The sequence below is a fragment of the Labrus mixtus genome, chromosome 4, assembly GCF_963584025.1.
Source record: "Labrus mixtus chromosome 4, fLabMix1.1, whole genome shotgun sequence".
Taxonomy (NCBI): domain Eukaryota; kingdom Metazoa; phylum Chordata; class Actinopteri; order Labriformes; family Labridae; genus Labrus; species Labrus mixtus.
The window spans coordinates 19,265,459-19,287,115 of NC_083615.1; the positions used below are offsets into that span (position 1 = coordinate 19,265,459).

Here is a 21,657-nt window from a genome sequence, read left to right on the forward strand (position 1 = left end):
ATACATGAGCTTGTTTTCCTCTGCGGTTGATTCACTGCTCCCTCGCTGTTTATCTCAACGTGAAGTTTATTTTTCATATCTTTCATGAGCAGACAGGTTTAGTGAAACTCTCTTCATGTGTTTCTGAGAGGAGCCGATATCCTGCCGAGTGAAGATGCACAGAGAAATACAGATAGCAGATGATGTCAGATTTGTAAATCATTATTTATGAGCAGGTTTTTTCTTTTTGACTTTATTGGATAGAACTGATAAAGAGAGACAGGAAGTGTTGGGAGGAGGGGGGGCGACATGCAGTAAGGTCGGATTCAAACCCTAACCCTCTGCGATGAGGACTACAGCCTCTGTACATGGTGCATGTGACACAACCACACTAGGCTATCAGCGCCCCTATATGAGCTGAATAAATACTAGGAGGCTGGAGGAGAAACTCCAGGTGAAGTGTGAGTGTAAAATGTGTCTGTTTGCGTTCACACATGCAGCTCCTCCGGTTAATATCAGGAGTTTTCAGCAGGTGTGAACGCTCTAACAGAGTATTCCTTGTTCTGTTTATTGGAACTCATGTAATTGTCTTGCTGCCTCCACACATTGAAAAATAACCAGTAAATATTACAAAAAAATAAAATGTTGACATACTACAGAGCCAGAGGGCGACATGGATATGCTTTCTACAGTTGCTTCTGTTTTATAAATTGCACGCACGTCTTTATTGAAAGAAATGAATTAAATATAGACCATGTTCCCAGGGCGGCCACATTCAGGGTGTGAAGCCGAGATGTTGTTGTCGTGTCTGACTGTTACACTCAGCGTTTAAATCACGTTAATCGTGTAATCAAATTGATTACGATAACATCGTGTAAGTTCTATCTGTGGACATGTTGTTGCTTTCAAATGCAAAATATCACGTCGTGTGTTGTTACCCCAGGTAGAAGCTAACAAAACAAAGTTCTGGAGATGTCCATGCTGCTTGTCCGACTTGTTGCCAACTATTTTAAAAATGAAAATGCATGAATTGCAACCCTGTTTTTAAAATAATACGATTAAATAATCTATAAAAATCTGATAGTTTCTCTTTGTTTAAAATGTTCTGTTATAATAAAGTCCGAACCATTAAAGATATGAAACAGCTTTGACTGATGAGTCATGCAGGAATTATGAGATCATTCGGGAGACCGTCTCGCCACGTCATGGCCGTGACGTAGCCGGGAGGCTGGAAGGGGGCGGGGCTGCTCTTTAAAAAGTCCCGCGCGGCAGCGGACGGCGCGTGAAAACCAGCCGGAGGAGACCGGAAACACCTCGAGGACCTGTTTTAGTGCTTTCTGGCATCATGTGGGCGCGAGCTGTGGTGTGCGCGGCGCTGTTGTCCGCGCTCTGCCCGGGGGGACGGACGGAAGCCGAGAGGGACGAGAGAGCCGTCCAGGACTACCAGTACGCGAACTCCAACCGACTGGTGAGCGAGAGGGACACTGGGACAGAAATATTATTATTATTATGAGTTCAGGTAGGACTTCGGGCATGTTTCTATAAACTGCTCCTGGATGTTTGAATTTCCTCAGGATCAATAAAGTATTTAAAAATCTTTAAATATGTAAATTAAATTATCTGGAGGTACTGGTGACCCAGCTGGAGTTTTATTTCTCTGTGCAGAGTCTTCTACAGCAACATAGAATATAAATACTTAACTGTCATGATACAACTTAATAACTGAGTTATAAATGCATCACCTTAGAGTGCACAAACACTCAGACATCAAGAGCAGAGAGATGTTTATCATATTGCACAGGCAGAGAAATTAATATTTCACACTGACACCAACATGAAGCCAAACCTCGAGCTGATTCTGTTTCTGATTGCGTCTGTATGAAATAACATTTTATTTTGAAAGGGTGGCAATAAGTTCTGAAAAAATAAATCATTTAGAGTTCATGAACGGCTGTATGATAAACTTTATTTATGAATGTGTGAGTTTCATTATTGAAGCAGTGATTTAAATAACTTGGCCAACACCCTCTTTAATAATTTCATCTTTTATGTCTTCAAGAACTTTTGTGGTTCTGAGAAATTAGATCATTTATTAGTCAACTGGAAAATAAAAATACTGAAAAAAATGATCAAACCAGCAACTTTATGGACAATCAGTGTGGAACAGAATCAAAAGCCTTTATTGTCTCTTCAAGGTCTCATACATTCAGACATCCTAAAGATGATTTACGCTCCAGTCAACATTTAGGAAATCATTTACAGCGTATGATGTTTAATGCTCGTCTCCTCACACACTCCTGCACACGAGACGGAGAAAATTGAGAATAGGAGAGGAGGGATGATGCATGGACTGTGTGTGTGTGTAAATAGTTGTTAAAGGCACAGTATGTAAATTCCTCCACCAGGGGGCTCTCAATCAAGCAGGACAGGAGCCCAAGGTCAGGTTCGAACCAGGGCTGCTCGCCTGGAGGACTGTAGCCTCTGTACATGTGGGCACGAGAACTAAATACTAGGAAGTAAAAAATAATTTTAATATGTGGAGAGGGTGAACCTCTTAGTGTGGGTATTTAAAATGTTTTAAAATGTGTGTGTGTGTGTGTGTGTGTGTGTGTGTGTGTGTGTGTGTGTGTGTGTGTGTGTGTGTGTGTGTGTGTCCAGCTCGGTGCTCTGCATGAAGTCCTGGAGAAGCTGCAGACAAAGAGGATTAATCCCTGGGAGAAGAAGTACGGACAGGTCCCCTCTGTGAGTAAACAGCTCTGATCCATTTAGTCAGTATGTTTACATGCAGAGTTCAGGGACGCTACGGTTACAGCTCGTTAGGTCGTTAATTAGACGACTAGTTACTGGGGTCACCCGTCTGTTCCTGCAGGGGGCGCTGGAGTCCCATCGATGGCGGTCTCCATGCTGGAAATGCTGTCTCAGTCTAACTTTCAGTCAGAACAACAAACCAGAGGGAGTTTGACTTCACTCTTTAGGAAGTCATTACTCACTGATTTATTAAAGTTATTAATGTCTCATATTAAACCTGTAAACATGTTTTTATTCACGGTTCTTTTTCCCGCCCTCAGTGTGACCTCGGCGAGCACTGCGCCGTCAGAAAAGGATCTCGCATCGGGAAGATGTGCGACTGTCCACGAGGAGCTTTCTGCAACTTCTTCCTGCTGAAGTGCTTATGAGCCAATCAGATCAGAGTCTATATTTTAACATGTATATTTTACAGATTCATGTAGATATAAATAACCCCCGATGATGTAAAGTGGCGTTTAGAGCGGAGGGAACCCTCTGTGAATTTTTGTCTTGTTACATTAAAGGTGTTTTATCTGACTCCTCCCCTTTTGTTCATTTGTTATTCATGATATTTTAAAGGTTAGCTTCTTGAATTTCAAAGTATTAAATACTTAAAGTGTAGATGTTGTAAATATTTTCACATTTGATGTTTCATGATTGGGCTACACGAGTGCTGTCATAGCTCTGGTTTACTTCCTGCTTTCATCGACCAACCAGTGAAGACTCGCTGCGAGCAGCAGTGTGTTTAACATTAGACTCTGAGGAAGTCGCAGTGTGTCCAAATGTTAGTCCTTTGCACCTTTAATAAAGTGACTCATGTGCTCCAGTATCGTCTTTTGTTCTCGTCTTGAAGGATCCACTGAATTAGTTTGGTCTGACCCTCCAAGTGTTTAAACTTCTAACTTTGTATGAATCTGCAGAACATTTGTTTTATTTGTATGCCTTTAATTAGAGGTAACAGCTGATAAACGTGAGAAACCAGAGAGCGGGAAAGCAGCCACAGGTCGGTTTCGAACCCAGGCCACCCGCCTGGAGGACCACAGCCTCCGTACGTGGGGCCATGGTTTATTCCTGAACATTAGGGGGTTAGGGGTTTTGGTTTGTTGGACATAAAGATACCCTTATCAAATAAGAGGAAGTCTCAGGAATCTGCTGTTTTGGCGCCACCTTCAGGACACAAACTGACCTCAGGGCGTCATGTTTCGGACAGAGCTCACAGCATGAACAGAATTAAAAATGGTTTCCTGATTATACACGAACACATGACTTCATGATAGTGGAATAAATGAATAAAATAAAACCCTTTTACATTTACTTCTAGGTTTTTATTTGCACTTCCTGCGTCACACCACGACCATCGGAAGTCAGCTGTCCAATAAGAACAGCAGACACCACCAGTGTCTTTAGGGTTAAATTAATCTACAAAAACAATCAACCAGCAGAGGTTTTTTTGTCCCACAGGGTTTTTATTAGAAGACAGTTTACAGACATTAGACTCCTCGGGGCTGCTTGAAGTTCATGCCGACGGTGGGCTGGGTCACCTGCAGGTTGGACAGACTGCCGAAGTCCTAAAGAAGAAGAAGAGTGAGCGCTCTGCACCAAACTCAGAGTGAAAACAGCTGACTGTAGAGCGATTGTCTGAGAGCGCCAGGGTCTGACAGGAACGGGTCATCCTGCAAACACGGGAAAGGCTCGCAGTTTTGCTTTTCCTGTACTATCAATGACCTGACGACGAGGACGCCATGACCACTTTCGATACAGGACAGACGGGGAAACGGCTTCATGCCAAACACTTTAAATATCTTACTGTTTTATTTAGCGTTATTAACAGTCACAGAAGGTTTCACAGGTCGACTACAAACCCTCCATCAGTATTTAAACTCCTTTTATAAACACTGTGTCGATTCTTCTAACTGAAATGGAATCCAGTCATTTTAAACACCATCTTGTTTTAACTCCTCAGAAGTTTAAACAAGAGGTCATCGCATGCAGTGTCAACAGGTACATGACAATGTTATCACCGCATAGCCCGGGTTCAGAGACTCACCAGCAACTTCAGCATCTCCTTGGTGTCGGGATCGACTTCAATCAGCTCCTGGTCCAGAGCGGAAACCTGCACAGGAACGCACATCAAAGAGTTAATTAACCCATTTCCTCGTCAACATCTTTCCTCCTTACACCTCTACAAGTGAGCACTTATTAGATCAGGGACATTCACATGTTTATGCACCTTGTGTTTTGAGAACACGAGGCTGAAAAAGCAGCACGAGTTTGAGGAATCATTCATTATAGTTTGTGTCCAGCAGAGGGCACTTTCACCCAAAATCCACATTGAAGGATGTAGAAATATAAAGTTGGTATTTGATCTCTAAATCCCCAAACCGGTTTAAAGTTTGACTTTGATTTGAAACGAGGCGACAGAAGCAGAATCTGCAGCGAGCTTATAAATCAGTGACATCACTTCTGCATCATCACGTCTGGATGAAAGTTTGTCTGAGAGCGCCAGGGTCTGACAGGAACGGGTCATCCTGCAAACACGGGAAAGGCTCGCAGGTTTGCTCTTCCTGTACTATCAATGACCTGACGACGAGGACGCCATGATCACTTTCGATACAGGACTCACAAGATACACACGATTAACACACAGCATGTGATTAGTTAAACTACTTCCTCCTGGAGAAGTCTTTTTTATTTCCTCCAGACAGATTATGACGTTAAAACGATGTCACAGTAACCCTTATTCAGGGCGCCGCTTTCAAGCTATAGTATTTACGCCCCTGTGATGTTTCTCCTTCAATCTGAATGTGGCTGAGGCGTAATGGGGGAGACAGGATCAGCAGAGCCAGCAGGGGAGAACAGCGCTGAGTGTGTGTGGAGCTCCATCTGTGCCGACCTCAAAGACTTAAACGCCAATATTACGTCATCACAGAATCAATATGAACGTACAGAGACGTGATGACAGCTGAGCTTAATTAGGTCACTTCAGTCTGAAAAGGTGTGTGTTGCTTCATGACTCTTCAGGTGAGAGGAACTCTACATGTACGAGCGTGCACACACACTTAAGCGCTCTGACCAGCAGTGTGTTCACCTTACACCTTTAAAGTGACCTTCAGGACTCTGACGACAAGCAGCATGTACAACTTCCTGTGTTGTGTTTATAATGTGCAGAGTGTTACTATGACTACTCTTTCGGCAAAACGGTGCTCTGTCACACGACAAAGAACATTTCAAAGTTTATTTTGCTGCGTTTCATTTCACTTCGGTTTTAAAACATTTGTTTTTACAAACATAAATACTTTTGGATTACTTCAAAATCGTCTAGCTGAGCGCGTTCATCTGGAACACTGAATTTAGTTAACACATGCTTGAGAGAACGATCTAATTACTGTCTTCAGAGAAAAAGTTATGGAAGTACACAAAACACAAATGTGGTAAATTTTGTCCTGCAACCTAGTGGTGCCAATACATTTATGGACTAAATGGTAGGCTGCTGGCATGTACAACAGAAGAGGTCCACCACTAGTGGATTGTTTTTAATTCTGCCAAATGTGCTTTCCTTCATCATTCATTTTGTCACTTGTTAAACTCTAAGGGCCAGATTTACTAAGCTCCCAAGAGTACTAAATTGCGTGTTTGCACGTTTGGTTGGTGGGCGTTTTGCGGGTGACCTACTAAGAAAATTTGCATGAATGACACCAGGTGCAAACCTTGTGGAGGCGGTAGTATTTAAGTTAGGCTTTTGCGTGTTCTACTGGTTTACATCACGGAGAGTTTGGACAGAAAACAGGATGACTGCAAGCGCAAAATAGGTATTGGTGGGAGAGGCAAATAAACGCACAATACTTTCGAGTTATAGCAAATAAATCTCAATATTACAAAGAAAATTTGTCTACACTCTGGCCATTGTGCACCAGACAGCTGGCCTGCTATTTTTCTGTCATTTGAAAGATGTAAACACTGATGTTGCGGCCTTCTTGACCAGGTTTGTAGGTAAAATGTTCTCTGAATTTCCATGCCAAAAATGCATTTTTGTCCTCCTCCTGGTCGGTTTTCTCATCCTCTGCCATTCGGTTGTGTGGAAAGTGCTCTCGCGCATTGACTTGCAGCGTACCTGCGCACATAATGCCACCTGCTTCTGCATCCGCACAGTGCAACCTGCGTGTAGTGCCGTAAAGTAATCCATACAAGTAATCCTTTTTTGAGAAAGTAACTGTATTCAGAATACACCAATTTAAACTGTAACTATAACGGAATATAGTTACTCTTATTTTGTATTTTTAATATGTAACGCCGTTACATGTAATCCGTTACTTCCCAACCCTGCCGGCCTGAGTCTGTCCCTTTAAGCAGGTGGCTTATAGATAGTGTATGCCATTAGAAGTTGGGGTTCATGCTCCTGCTACAGTATGAGAGTGGACAGGTCTACAGCATGGAGCAGCTGATGAAAAGGTCACATGGGTTAACACAGAGCAGCAGCGTGGTGGTGCGTTCACTGACCTCTGGAACGTAGTTATCCCTCCTCTCTCTCTCCTCCTCCTGCAGTTTGATGGAGATTCCTCTGACGGGACCCCTCTGGATCCTCTTCATCAGATGTGTCACATACCTGCAGGGACGTAAACCAACGTCAGCGACAAACAAACGCACTCACAGCACGGCACCAGCGATAAACACGGTGACCCGATTCATCCGCCCCGACACGACGACTCTACAGGCAAGACGCCTCAAACGGAGTGAATTCACCTCCTGGACTAAACCAGCCTGTAAATAAAGTTTGACTGAACTTCGTGAGTGGTCTGGTTTGTTTCAGTTCAGTAAACTCTCATCCTGATTGTGTTTCCACAGCGAACCGCTACTTACATGGTAGTCGGCGTGCAGGCCAGATGGCGATGGCAGCGTCAGCTACGTAATATTGTGACACCAGAGCAGAGCGCCATGTGGAGCCCCCGCTGTGCTTCTGCAAAGCCAAACAGCACAGTGTCCTCAGACTGCGACACCAGTATCACGCCGTGATGACGCTGACCAGTTACGGCACATTTACGGGTGAAAAGAAAAAGCAGTCTGAAAAGGGGGCGTGTAAACGGAGGACAAAAATTGAGGAAATTTAGCTGTTACTTCTAGGAAAAGAAGGCGACGAAGTTAATGAGAGAAGAAATCCTCAGGATACTTCAACAGTAGACGTTTTGTGTTATCCTGCGTTCATTTGGTTTCGGACACATACTTTTCCGAGGTTTGAAAATTACCGCCTCAAGTCGGAACAGTCTGGAAAGAATTAAATTTGGCGTCATAATCGTCATCAACAAGATGTTTACTTAACATTAAGATACTTTTTATTAAGTAACGCACATCATCGTTTAGCTCAGATAAAACACTACTACACTGTTTATGGTGTTACAAGATTCAGACTCTTCAAACTGAAATCACATGAACACACTGAAGTCTGAAAAATAACTTCCCCACTCAGATAAGAACATCCCAGGAGCACCTGAACGCAGCATTTGTTCTTAAGTACCGCAGTCGCACAGAAAGTGACATTTCTTTGGACAAATCAGCGGACTGCAGCGTGTCGACCTCCGCCCCTCAGGGTGGGATCGGTACGCTTGGCACCTCAACAGAAGGGCAGCAAAAAAGTAGGACGGTACGGCTCGGTTACTTGGGTTTCATTTCTAACGTTTGACGTGGAAACGCCAATGAAGTGTACCGAGCCAAACCAGGACTGCTTGGTGGAAACAGGACTTCAACTGAGAACAAATCTCAGAATCTTTGTAAAACTGAGAGAGTTTAAAGAACATATTTATTTTTATGAACAGCTGGAGAATGACGCCCAATCTTTGTAAAAACAAACAAATAAATCCTGAAGATCACAGAGTCTGTGAAATGGATCAGAACTTTATGGGTCTCAGGCGGACTCAGCGGTCCGGTTCTGGTTCATCAGGTTTACAAAACATTAACTGTGAATGTCTGAGAGCGCCAGGGTCTGACAGGAACGGGTCATCCTGCAAACACGGGAAAGGCTCGCAGTTTTGCTTTTCCTGTACTATCAATGACCTGACGACGAGGACGCCATGACCACTTTCGATACAGGACTCTGGATGCCAATCAGCGGGACTGTGAACTCACCCGGCGATCTTGTTGCGGAGCTTCTTGCTGGGGATGATGGCAATCTCCTCACACACCCTCTTGTTGGTGTGGAAGTCGCTGCCCAGCCGGGTGTAGTATTTCTCGATGATGACCCTGGCGGCCTTTTTCACCGTCTTGGTCCTGACGCGTCCCTGAGAGCAAATCACACGACATCATTATACTTCAAAACAGGAAGCAATATACTCACAAATTAACCCTTTAAACTTTGCGTTAATATTCAACCTACATTCAATCAGTGCGACCTGTGAACTTTAGAGGATCAACACCGAAAGCCCAGAAAGATTTTAACATTACGAGTCTCCTGGATCATTAGTAGAGATCGGACGTTTATTAAAAACTCTAAGCAACTTGAACTGCCAAAGCAGAAAGTGCGTCGGTGTCACACCTTGACTTCAGGTAAGGTCAAGACGGGATCAGCGTGCGGATCCTGTTTTCAATACTTGACCCCAGTTTGATTTTCCATCTGACACTTTATCTTTAGACACTTGACTGTTTCAAAACCGCCTACTGCACAATATTCAAACACAGTATCCCTGACCTGCCGCTTTGCATCATGGGAAACAGTACATGAGGGAGACAGGTCTGATGCATACTGCAGATTTTTATATGAATCAGTACGACATCCGGGTACTTTTAGCAAACTGTGGAGCGTATTATATTAAAAGGTTAAGACACCTTCAATACCTAACTTTATTTAAACGCTGAAGGTTAAAATAGTCACTCTATTGATACCTAGCGCTTTGAAAGTATTCAATCAAAGCACCAAATATTTAAACATGTGTCCGCTATTTAGTGGCATTTCACCCAAAGGCTGCAGCATGAGAAATATTGAACACGTTGTCTAAATTGCAGCAATATCCTGCTGATAATTTAGTGTAATTTGGACAGTGTGCAGGATATTGCCTGACATTTCTCGCGATTAAAAAACAGAAATGACACACTCTTTAGTGCCTGAGACTTCTATTGTTGATGCTATGGCATTAAGACGAGTATCAAAATAGTTTGATTTACACTGTAAGCGTATCGAAATGTAACAACGTGACAAAGCTAACAGGAGAAGCGTTACAGGCTGCCTTCACTGCACAGATGATAACTACCGGGTTAGCCTTCAGAGCTAACTACCAAACCCGTGTAATGTATGAAAAATCACCGCGTAAACTGTCCGTTAACACCCGCCCGGAACAGCGGAGTTATTCTGCCGTTCACGTTAAATTAAACAGTTAAATATGAATGGTAACGGCGGCCCATTCAGCCTCAGTGCAGCTTCATCCATTAGCATCACGTCTCCGTTACAATACCACAAATAAACCACTTCATCTGCGACATCTAACATCGATATTATCATCTGACGGTGTATTTAACTCTCCGGTTTCCGTGGATGAAGCGACCGACGGATAAAAGATGTTTAAACGGCAGGATTGGTTCAGATTGTTCGGGTAGATGAGTGAAAATTACCCACCATGTTGGATCGGCCTGGTAGAAGAGGACGGACGGAGCTCCGGGGGAAGTTTAAAGACACGGGCGGAAGTCGAGATCAGAGACGCTACTGCGGCTGCGCCCTCTGTCGGCGGGCGGAGGGAACTACAACAACAACACCGACAACCACAAGCACGACTTTCCATAGTTCTAGAATTTATTACAACTAATTATAAAAAAAAATAACATTACAAATCACACCACTAATCAGCATTATTATTATCTGGTGTTTTAATTGATTTATTGTCTTTGATTTAATGTGTTGTTGTATTGTTTGTTTTAAGGTTATTTCGATGGAGTCTGAAATGAGAGAAACCATCATGTGCTTTAGAGAATAAATAAAGGTTTGAATTCAATTAAACGATGCATAATTAAAATTATATATGACAGAGTATTAGGGCCACGGTTAAGAAAGAAAAAAGCTAAATTCACAAGATTAAATCGATTTAAATTAGGCTACGGTCAAAATTATTATTATTCTGACAAACGCTCTTCTTCAAAATGATGAAAGGAGAACCCTTAAAGCCACAAAAGACACAGTTTCCTCCCAGTCAGTGTGGTTCCTTCTTCCTCGCCCCAGTTTCTTGTAGTGATACTCATGACAACATGATGCTGATGTGCCAAATGTTTCAGATGATTTGTGTTATTTGTGTTATTTTCTTTTGATTTCTGGAGACTCTAAATGTTTCTCTGAACTCGTCAAAGGACGTAGATTCATCAGTACATAACAAAGGACATGAAGTTAAAAGCAATGGGTTACTTTCATCTCAACCCTAACCTTCATCCTTAACCTCCTCTCCTTCATCTCGACCCTTACCTTCCTTCCATCCCTTTATGCCTCCAACCTTAACCTTCATTCCTGCATCTCTCCTCCCTCAATCTTACCATTATCTGACCCATCTCATCATTCTGATCTCGCCGTGGATATCACATTAAACTCTTCTGAATCAGTATCTTCCTTGTCGTGGTCATTGTTAGTGAAACGTGTTATTTGGTCATGAGACGTATAAATAAAATAAATCAGATTTGAAACATTTATTGTAGCTTTATTGCTGAAACACATCGTCAGTGATTTCTGTCTTAAACAGGAAACGTCCAAGTGTTCAGAGGAATAACAGACTTCAGCATGAGATCGTTTAAAAAAGGAATCGGAAAACATGAAAAAGGAAACATTCAAACATGAACAGTCGTTACAGCACAGGGAGTCTGTTCCTCCCAGTTTTCGGTGGATTTTGAGGGAAATCCCATAATCCCCCTTTAAAGCTGATTATGTCACAGAACGCAGAGTTCCTCTGAAAGCTCGACCAGCAGAAGGTTTTTGGTCGACGCTGACACAAAAAAAAAAACAGAGACTAAAGATTCGATCAAAAACATCAAAATAAAAACAGAAACTAAAGATCATGCTGCACAGCTGCATGTGATTGTAAAAGTTCAGACTCGTTCTGACAGAGCATAAAAAAACTCTGTTAGTGTGTTCACACTCGCAGAAAACTCCTGAAACACTCCTGAAGTTTATCATGCTGAGCGTCATGTGTGAACACAAACAGCTGAATGTTTCTCTCTTCACCCGGAGTTTCTCCTCCAGCCTCCTCGTATTTATTCTGCAGGAAGTCAGAGTGAGCTGATGTGAGAACGCAGCAGGATATAATGAGGAGAATTCACCTGGAGTGAGTGGGAGAGGGTGGTGAGTTTATTCCCTGTGATCGCTGCACGACCATAGACTGTCTGCACGCCACCTCTACCATCTCTGTGCTCTAATGAACCTGCTGCATTATGTTTCCTGTTCTCCAGTATGTTCTTCTCCACTCTTTAGTTCAGATTGAGATTCTGTTCAACAACATGTAGCATTGATAGAAAGACAAATATTCTCATTATAGCATCTTCTAGAGGACTCTGCTGCTTCATCTGGCACTTCTGCATCTTTTTTTATGTTTTCTTACCTCAGGAGACTCCGCCACCTGTCTGTCAGGGATAGTCTCCCGCTGTGAGGTGCATGTGTGAACAACCAGGTCAGGAGGATTTCTGGAGCAGTCCTCCTGAGGTAATCTAGATATTTTCAAGAGTGCAGATGTGAAAACGTCTTGTGTCTCTACATGAAATAATTTTAAACTTGCATATGATTCTAGTAAACATCAAACTGTATCGATATACCTGTTTGTTACCACGGCAACAACATTAGAAGTCCTCGACACCGGACTCAAACGGACAAGGTTCTTAAGACCAGAGGCTGAAACCTCAGCACGTCTGTGAGCATCGACTTGTGTTTCCTCTTCTAATCCTCACCTTACTCTCTTATTCATACTGAGTTCATAATGTCTGTATTTGTTTAGTTTCACTGTTTATTCATTTATTAAAGTCTAATGCCTCTGTTTTAATCCTAAAAGCTGAGCAGGGTCAGGGGTTGTAAATCAGCTAGAAACCTGAATGCATGACATCATGGAGTTTGTATTTTACATAAGAAGAAACCTTGTGTCATGTTTCGTCTGATAAATAATCTAATTAAAAAATATCAGGAGAGCCGGGGGGCGTAGACTGATGAAAGAATGAGCCCAACGCTGATTTCTAGGGTCTTAATGAACTAGAGAAAAACAACATTATATTATTCCTAAAGATGACCTCATTATCTGAAGAAATGCACTTTTTGGTCGCAGGAGAAATCCCCGTAAAAATGATCCATTATAGCTTTAAAAATAAGAAGAAGAAGAAGCTGTGAGCTTGAGGTAAAGATTGATAAAAAACAACATGGCTGCTCGAGGCTGCCGTAGATATTCTCGCTGCATGCAGAGTTACGTCCTGTTGACACACGAGAGCAGGTCGATGATCTCGTCACAGCGCGTAATGCAGCTCGTTAGACGAGATATCAAAAACGTTTAACTCCTGATTTAAATTATTCTCACTTAAAAATCATTTTCAATCACGATGCTCTCGTCTTCAATAAATCCTCGTCTCCTCTCTCATGTTCACGTGTTGATTTTTTTTTTAAGGTAACAAAGCTCGTTAACCACAAATTTAACAGCTGATGTCAGGATGAGTGTTTTACAAATACCATCCTCCGTGTGTGTACATTAGTGTGTACATTAGTGTGTACATTAGTGTGTGTGTGTACATTAGTGTGTGTGTGTGTGTGTGTGTGTGCGTGTGTGTGTGAAGTAGAGATGTGCAGCGGGGTGAGGGGAGCAGGTCTGTGCAGAGAGAGGGAGGGTCCAAAGTCTTAAAGGGGAACACACTGCTCTATAAAAATGTCCTGTCACTGGCCGAGCCCTCGTTAGCGGCGGCTGGTGATTGGGTGATGAGATCAGAAAGTAAAGTGCTCTTCAGTAGAATCTATGGCCTTCCTTTCCTGTGGAACGTTACGCGGCGGTCGCTCGCTTACGTGTGAGTGAAAAGTGCAAATAAGGAGCCGAGGAGTTGCATATCGCCCTGCTGTGTGTGTGTTGTCATGGTAACGGTAGAGGCACCAGCACGTCCACGTAGCTGACGGGGAACAGCCCAGACTTGCTGCCGAGCGCACCCTCGTACCAGTTGGCGTCGACGCGGTTAGTGAGGATGATGATGTCGCCCTCGTTGAAGTCCAGCTCGCCCTCCTGTTTCGGGTGGAACGAGTACATCGCCCGGCAACAGGGCTGATCCAGGACCGTCCTACTGTCAGCTGGGCGGAAGAGAGACACCGACAGAGATAGAGAGAGATAGAGATAGATAGAGTGAGAGATAGAGAGAGATATATATAGAGAGAGAGAGATAGAGAGAGATAGAGATAGATAGATAGAGTGAGAGAGATAAGAGATATAGAGAGCGATAGAGAGATATATATAGAGAGAGAGATAGAGATAGATAGAGTGAGAGAGATAGAGAGAGAGAGATAGAGATAGAGAGAGATAGAGACAGATAGAGTGAGAGAGAGAGCGATAGAGAGAGAGATAGAGAGAGATAGATAGAGAGAGAGATAGATAGAGATAGAGAGAGAGATAGAGAGAGATAGAGATATAGAGATAGAGAGAGAGAGAGAGAGAGATAATAAGCAGAGTAAAAATCGAGTATTCTTAAACCTTAAAAGGAACATGATCAAATAATCTGAACAGGAGACAGTTCTCTTCATCAGAGGTGTTAACCCTGAACTTCCACCAGGTACGTGTGTGTTTGGTGTCTGCACCGCTCCGTACGGCTTCATGCTCCCTCGTCCGTCAACACCCACAGCCTGCGTTCTCAGAGCGCAGCACGGAGCAGCACCGCTGGACAGCTGGAGTCACGAGAAACACCTCAGATAAACTACAGATGATGTCAGAGCGTTCTCACCGTAGCAGGAGATGGGGCTTCCCGGTCTGGACGGTAACTCTGTGAACTCGTCTGCTGAGGAAACTGGGGAGGGGAGCGACGGCTGGTGGTAGAACCCGAGGCCGAGGCCGCCGTTGTGTTCACTTCTGATCCGGATCTTTTTGGGTCTGAACCTTCGCTCGGGTCTGTTCGAGGCCGCCGTCAACCTGCGTTCAACACAAAGACGGCGTTTAGACTTTCCAGCTTTAAAAACCTGCAGACAGACGAGCCACTCATCACTAACACCAGCTCTCTTCTTAAAGCGTGTCAGGGCGCTACAATGACCACGTCAGGTCACAACCCAAAGGATGGACACATTCAGACGATGACCAGATGAGGGCGCTAGAGGAGAAGAGGATCACCACAGTTCCTCTGATTCACCCTGACAGGATCAACATTTGAACCTTATTTCATCACAGTTTGTGCAGCAGTGATTTGAGACTGGGTGAAACAGGAAGTAAAGACTGCAACCTAACCCTCAAATGATGAAGACGAGTTTTGCAAATGATCCAACGTTAAATTAAAATATTCACTCTTTTTAGATAATGCTCCGTGGACGACCTTTGTCCTCCTCTGTCAGAACACGAGCTCCTTTCAGCCCCTCAGAGACCACACTTTGAACCCATCCTGACAAAGATTCAACTTTACAGCGGTGGCGAGTTAATGATACTGCGACAGGTGTTGAACACGGGCTCACCTTGCTTGCAGGTTGCCGTGGAGACTGAGCATGATACGTTGGGCGTTACGGTGAAAGTCCAACAGTTCAGAGACCAGAGCGGCCAGAGGACGGAGCTGATCCACCTGCAGGAGGAAGAAACCAGAACAGTCCCCTTCAAGTTAGAAAAGAATCCTGAACCCTCAGAAGAGTTAAAGATCAAAGCTGCACATGTCGTCCCTCTCTAGCACGACGATTGATTCTATTTATAACGTCAAACAATCAAAACAGAAAGACGTGAGCTGTTGGCTGCACGGTGGATGAAGTGACCTTGAACCCAACCAAAACCCAAAACGTTCAAATCCCCGATATGTGTCACATTATGTCCCCTTAAACATTCTGTGAGTGTTGACGGCGTTAGAAGATCAAATCTGGTTCACACTGACGTCGCTCTGCAGCAGGACGAACATGCTCCTCTCCGCCTGCTCTTTAGACGAGCTGAACTTGTCCCAGGCCTGTCGCACTTCCTCCGCCGGGACTTTCCCCCTCCGTCTCCTCTTGTAGTCGAAATCGAGCCGGCGACCGTTCAGCTTCTTCAGATGGAACTGAGTGACCAATCAGAACAACGAGACAGTTATCTTAACATTTGGACGGTTTCGTTTGTACAGCAGCAGAGAGATTATTAAAGGTCACATATTATTCTAAATCCACTTCACCATGTTTCTCTCATATGTGTCTCTAGTCTGTCTACAAACCCCCCAATGATGAGAAAAGTCCATCCTCTCCGTCTTCTGCCTGCTCCACTTTTCAGAAAATGTGTGCTCAAACAGGCTGTTTGGAGATTTTCCCTTCATGACATCACAAAGGGCAGTAACCCCTCCCCCAGGTGGGTGACACTCCCACAGCTAGGTGTTTGTTCTGCCCTCTGAGTCTGCCTTCTCACCGTAAACAATAGGACATGGAGCGAGAAAGCCCGAGACACCCAAGCCCTTCCAGACAGGGGGCGTGGTCAGACACAGCTCATTTACATATTTAAAGGTACAGACACAGAAACAGCCTGTTCTGAGCAGGGCTGAAATAGAGGGGTTTATAGACATGAACAAATACAGGATCAGAGTGGATTTAGAACAAGAAACTTCACACACATGTTTTGAGGAGCTCTGAGACTTATTTAAACTGGTTGAAGAGGAGGAGAATATGTGACCTTTGAGACGATTGGATATCGTGATTCAGTTTGTGTATTTAGTAAGCGTTGAAGTTAAAGTTTCCGTCTCACCCTGATCTCCTTCAGCTCGGTGTCCTGGAGATCCTGCAGCGGGTCAATGAAGCTGTGTTTGACGTTGACGTCCAGGGCGTCCCGGGCCTGAGCCACCTGTTGCAGAGCTTCACCCACACCGGATAGAGCACCACCTGCAGGGGAGGAGGATTAAGTAGTGTTGTTACGATACCAGAGTAGAAGTCCTAAAACCGTTTCTCTATTGACACGCCACTCTCGTCGTACCGAATTCAGACGCCGCTCCGAGCTCGCATCCATATTGACACATACAATCTCCCAGCATGCCCTCTGTCTGCGGGTAACCCACCGACCTTCCCTGTCCTCGGATCCTGGACATGGTGTTGAGCATGCTCAGTTTGGCTCTGTACGCTGTGGAAGCACAAAGACACACATTCAGTTCAGAGCAGTTAAAGTTTGAGCGCTGATGGTCGTGAAGGGATAGAAATGTTTGTGTTGATATTCTGTGTTCAGTGAAAGCGTCGTCGTGTTGCGTTTAATGCCGTGGTATTTCTCAGTACCTGGGTTTGGTTGGAGGACCTCGGTGGTTCTGGAGATCAGCTCGAGCAGCAGAGAGTTGATCACTAAAACACTCTAAACACAAAGGACACAGGAAACTGATATGTACATATTTACATTTAACCACCTATAGAGGGGGGTAGTGAGCAGGGACACAACCGCGGTTTCTACCTTCTCCATCTTCAGGAAGTCCTCGTCCATCTTCGTTCCTTCAGCTCCCATCAGCCTCTCGTTCAGCAGCTGCAGGAGAACACGAGGACGCACATTCTCAGAGATCAAATTCACAAGAAGGAATTCAAATATTAACAAAAATATATATATATGATCAGATATTATCAAAAAGAATAAAATATAATCAAATATTAAAATAGCAGTTTAGAGGGAGAAGAGGTCGGAAAATACAAGTTATAACATTTTAAGATTTAGTCGAGATGAAAAGTGTGTAATATAAGATATAAGATTATTATTTGCATTTCAGAAAATGTTTTTTGTTTTTCATGAAATATATTTGAGTTTCATCTAATGAAAAGTTTTTTTTTAAAGATTTTTCGCGAATTTTTTCTGTGTTTTTCACGAATGGTTTTAGGGTTTCTCGAAATGTTTTAGCTTTTCGTTAATTTTTTCGGGGTTTTCATGAAATGTTTTGGTGTTTTGTGAAATGTGTCTTGTGGTTGACCTTCAGGACCACTACACTCAGGAGATTACTGAAAGATTTGAGTATTTGTGCTCCAGTTGTTGTTTTTGCCTGAACTGTGTGTAAGTTGTAGTTTTTGTAATAAAGGAAACAGTAACCATCAGTTACAGTAAAAATATGTTCAGTAGAAAACTATTTCTTAAAGTAGACTTTCTGTAACAGAGGTCGAAGTGATTGTAGTTATCAGATATGAGAGCAGTGACAGAACAACAAACATCTTAATGCTAACATCAGGTAGTCTTCACAGGTCTGTTTGAATTATCGTGATGTGTACAGCAGGCCTTGTGTCGCAGTAAACACACAGAGAACACACTGAGCTGAATATTCAGCCGACATTAATCCTCCTGCACGTTTCATAAAACACGGACCCGATTTAACCCGGCTCTACTCGGCTCGGCACGGTTAGTCCCCTTTACCTGGCTGGCTTTGTGGAGCTGCTTCTTCATCCCGGAGACGGACATCTTCACCGGAGGTCCGGACAAACAAACACCTGCCGGCCGGTGATCAGAGGAAGTGCCGCCGGGTAGCGACAGATCCATCCCGCCTGAGAAAGCTCCGTCCCCCCGCAGAGAACAGCCAGCCGCTCCGCCCCTCCGGCTGCTGCTCCGGAGCTCTGTTAACCCTCATTTTAACAACATATCACGATTTAATGTGATAATTATTTACTGTGTTCTCATGGCGATATAAAATTACTAGATCATCTTTAAATACTTTTTTTAGTATAATCTTTTTAAAAATATTTTTTTTCGCACGAGAAAATATTATTATTTGTTTTTTTTTATAATAAAATGTATAGTCCTGGAAGTTTTTTTTAAAAGCATGTTAACCTAAATAATAAAATACATTGGTATTTAGCCTTCCAACTTTATGTCAGTAAGGAAATACATTTTTTTGTTATGATTAATTTTTTGTCATAAATTGATGAACTGAACGTTTGATTTTACTTTATTATTATAGTTTAACTTATTATATGTCAAATAAAAGTTAATTTTTTATCAGATTTAGCGTTTTTTGACGATATTTCAAGGTTGCACTTCATTTCCCATGAGCAGTAGCGCCATCAGGCTGTCATGTGACTACAACTTAACGTCACATGTCAACATGGCTGCTACTGTCTCCAGCGAACATTTCGACAACTTACAGCTTCTCCTTAAGGTATTGAGAATTAATACATTGATACATTTTCACTTTAAACTGAGTTTGTCGTTTTTCTTTTTGTAGTTTTATTAATTCTGCTGAATATGACGTCAGTGCTGAACGTATTAGCCTGTTAGCATCTCTTCAGTGTATGAAACATAAACACAGCTAAAGACAGCTTCATGGCTTACTATCAGATATAATTAGATTAATATCATTGCTGCAATAATTAATTTAACTATTTTATGTATTTAAAGATGAGTTTTATATTTTAACATGTTTTCTATACTGTTTATTTTATTCTAAAGTTGTGTCACTATATGTGTCTTTTCACGAACTACGAACAACACACCTGTTTGAATCATCAAATTCTGGCTACTGATCCCAGTACCACGGCATGTCTTGCTGCGCTGATAATGTTGTTGATGTTGTTGATGTTGTTGATGTTGTTGATGTTGTTGTTGTTGTTGTTGTTGTTGTTTACTCTGAGTTGTTGTTGTCTCCTGAGGCTCCCTCTAAAGATGCGGTGAGAGACGTTTGTGTTCAGAGTCACAGAAGACCGAGTCGTCGGCTGACAGAGACCACAGCAGCCACACTCAGCATCCCTGCAGCCCAGGCTGCTCAGGTAACACACACACACACACACACACACACACACACACACACACACACACACACACACACACACACACACACACACACACACACACACACACACACACACACACACACACACACACACATCTGTGCGTTTGTTCAGACATGCACAAATTGGTGCATCATACAGATGATTAAACAGTGTGTGTGTGTGTGTGTGTGTGTGTGTGTGTGTGTGTGTGTGTGTGTGTGTGTGTGTTTGCTCGTCAGCTGGTCCAGTCACTCCACGTTCTATCTCATCACGTCCTCTTCTACAACCTGAGCTCTCCAGAGCAGATCCTCGCTCTCTTCCCTGAATCGTTCCACTCCAGTCTGAAGAACCTGATCACCAAGGTCCTGCTGGAGAACAGGTCAGAACCCGTCTCTGCTGAGGCCGTCAAAAACCACCGGATACTTCAGTACTTTACGATAGTGTGTTTTAAAACGTTACAACCTCTGTGATTATAATGATCGTTAGTATCAGAAAGTACAGAGGTGGGATTACTTCCCTCCCCCCCATTACGCCACTGTGACAGTCACAGCTGAGGAATGAGGTCACAGAGACGTAAATATGACGCCTTGAAACGGGCAGATGGCAAATGGGCATCTATTTTTGTTGCCATGGTATCAGCCAGGGACAGCCCTAGTCTCTGCTAACGACACAATTATTTCCATCATTAATGACTTCATCCATTTTATTTTGACGAGACTTTTCAGGTGTGTAAAATAAAGCTGTACAGATAAGTCTTCTTCCTGTTGGTTGGCTGAGTGTGATCACTGCAGCCTGTTATGACATCACGTGTGTCTGTCTGATGTGTTTCAGTGCGACGTGGAAAACAGAAGCTCTCGGTCATCAGAGTGAGTCGAGTTCAGATCCACATCTTTAACTCATAATGTGCTGCTGTGTGTGTAAGACTCTAACCTGTGAGTGTGTGTGTTTGTGTGTTTGTGTGTGTGTGTGTGTGTGTGTGTAGTCTCTCTCCCCCAGCTGAAGGACTTGGACTGGAGAGTCGACATGGTGACCGCCTCGGACTCGGTCAGCCGCATGGCCGTCCCGACCTGCCTCGTTCAGCTCGAGGTGAGAACCAACCTGAAGGCAGACCCGATACGATTCGATTACCACGGCAACAATGCACCCAATGTTGGAAAAGTTATTGTTTTTAATTACCAAACTCCTGCAAAGTGTTTTGATACACATTTCCATTGGTGGTATTTTGTAGATCGTGCTCTCGATGATGTCACTGGTTGTAATTGTTGATTTCAGATTGACGATCCGTCAGCAGGCGGCGACTCTGTCTCCGCAGTGACGGTGGAGCTGAGCCGAGAGTCTCTGGACACCATACTGGACGGACTGGGACGAATCAGAGACCAGCTGTCTGTGGTTGCTGGGAAATGAGTGCAGCTGATTGGCTCGCTTGTTTTGTGACATCACAGCTCTGTCAGTGGACATTTTTCTTACAGACTGTAGCGGCTGTGTTCACGCTCATCGTCATGTTTATGTCATTTCATCGTTATGCCACAGAAAGTTGATCTATTTTTTGTTTTTGTTATTAACTCTTGTCTCGTTACATCAACAAGAACTTCATATTAAATAAATACAAAGGAAAACATTCAGTAGTTTCTGTTTCAGTCAGTAAAAACACAAAATGATTGACATCTAAAAGTTAAAGATGGAGTCAGCAGCTTTCTCCTTCAAAATAAAACACAGACTTATAGTGAAGCTGCTCCATCATCTCTTCACATCATATATGTGTGGTAGTGACTGTGTCTGCAGAGTCCTCTGACTGGATTTTACTGTTCTGCTTTGTTCTGGTTGACTTGGGACGTTTCTGGGCGGAGCTGGTGTGTTTCCTCCAGCCAATGACAGCGCAGCAGATGAGTTATGGAGTCGATACAATTCAGTTATTGGACACGATTCAAATCGGTGAATATGACGGACGTGGACTTGGCAGCAAAGAAGATAAAATATAATCATAAGCTGTTTTCACATGTGCTCCCCTGAAAATGTCTGGAGAGTTTCAGGAGGGCCGATTTGTTTTCAGGACGAAGCCT

The 21,657-nt window shown here is 43.3% G+C and overlaps 4 protein-coding genes and 3 non-coding genes across 7 annotated transcripts; 2 read left to right on the top strand and 5 right to left on the bottom strand.

The window, feature by feature from the left end:
- The first annotated feature begins 1,254 nt into the window (after window positions 1-1,254).
- cart2 (cocaine- and amphetamine-regulated transcript 2) lies at window positions 1,255-3,308 on the top strand. Its single transcript, XM_061036173.1, has 3 exons — window positions 1,255-1,447; window positions 2,638-2,721; window positions 3,048-3,308. The coding sequence occupies exons 1-3, from the start codon at window positions 1,325-1,327 to the stop codon at window positions 3,153-3,155; spliced, it is 315 nt and encodes a 104-aa protein (XP_060892156.1). The 5' UTR covers window positions 1,255-1,324; the 3' UTR covers window positions 3,156-3,308.
- A 903-nt stretch (window positions 3,309-4,211) lies between these two features.
- zgc:114188 (40S ribosomal protein S17-like) lies at window positions 4,212-10,481 on the bottom strand. The gene is made up of 5 exons (XM_061036172.1): window positions 10,364-10,481; window positions 8,884-9,035; window positions 7,264-7,369; window positions 4,814-4,879; window positions 4,212-4,334 (listed from the first exon to the last, which is right to left on the bottom strand). The coding sequence occupies exons 1-5, from the start codon at window positions 10,364-10,366 to the stop codon at window positions 4,257-4,259; spliced, it is 405 nt and encodes a 134-aa protein (XP_060892155.1). The 5' UTR covers window positions 10,367-10,481; the 3' UTR covers window positions 4,212-4,256.
- LOC132973622 (small nucleolar RNA SNORA71) lies at window positions 4,402-4,529 on the bottom strand. The gene has a single exon (XR_009673032.1). It is a non-coding gene; the product is annotated as a small nucleolar RNA SNORA71 (small nucleolar RNA).
- On the bottom strand, window positions 5,257-5,384 carry LOC132973638 (small nucleolar RNA SNORA71). The gene has a single exon (XR_009673047.1). It is a non-coding gene; the product is annotated as a small nucleolar RNA SNORA71 (small nucleolar RNA).
- Window positions 8,722-8,849, bottom strand: LOC132973623 (small nucleolar RNA SNORA71). Its single transcript, XR_009673033.1, has one exon. It is a non-coding gene; the product is annotated as a small nucleolar RNA SNORA71 (small nucleolar RNA).
- Window positions 10,482-13,809: 3,328 nt separating the features above from the next.
- Window positions 13,810-18,456, bottom strand: sh3gl3b (SH3-domain GRB2-like 3b). Its single transcript, XM_061036199.1, has 9 exons — window positions 18,249-18,456; window positions 17,310-17,378; window positions 17,141-17,213; window positions 16,848-16,991; window positions 16,623-16,756; window positions 15,793-15,951; window positions 15,389-15,492; window positions 14,674-14,858; window positions 13,810-14,029 (listed from the first exon to the last, which is right to left on the bottom strand). The coding sequence occupies exons 1-9, from the start codon at window positions 18,369-18,371 to the stop codon at window positions 13,818-13,820; spliced, it is 1,203 nt and encodes a 400-aa protein (XP_060892182.1). The 5' UTR covers window positions 18,372-18,456; the 3' UTR covers window positions 13,810-13,817.
- Window positions 18,457-18,833: 377 nt separating this feature from the next.
- Window positions 18,834-21,219, top strand: commd9 (COMM domain containing 9). The gene is made up of 6 exons (XM_061036200.1): window positions 18,834-18,987; window positions 19,478-19,594; window positions 19,837-19,976; window positions 20,429-20,463; window positions 20,580-20,683; window positions 20,870-21,219. Exons 1-6 carry the CDS (start codon window positions 18,877-18,879, stop codon window positions 20,999-21,001), a joined length of 639 nt encoding a protein of 212 aa, XP_060892183.1. The 5' UTR covers window positions 18,834-18,876; the 3' UTR covers window positions 21,002-21,219.
- The last annotated feature ends 438 nt before the right edge of the window (window positions 21,220-21,657 follow it).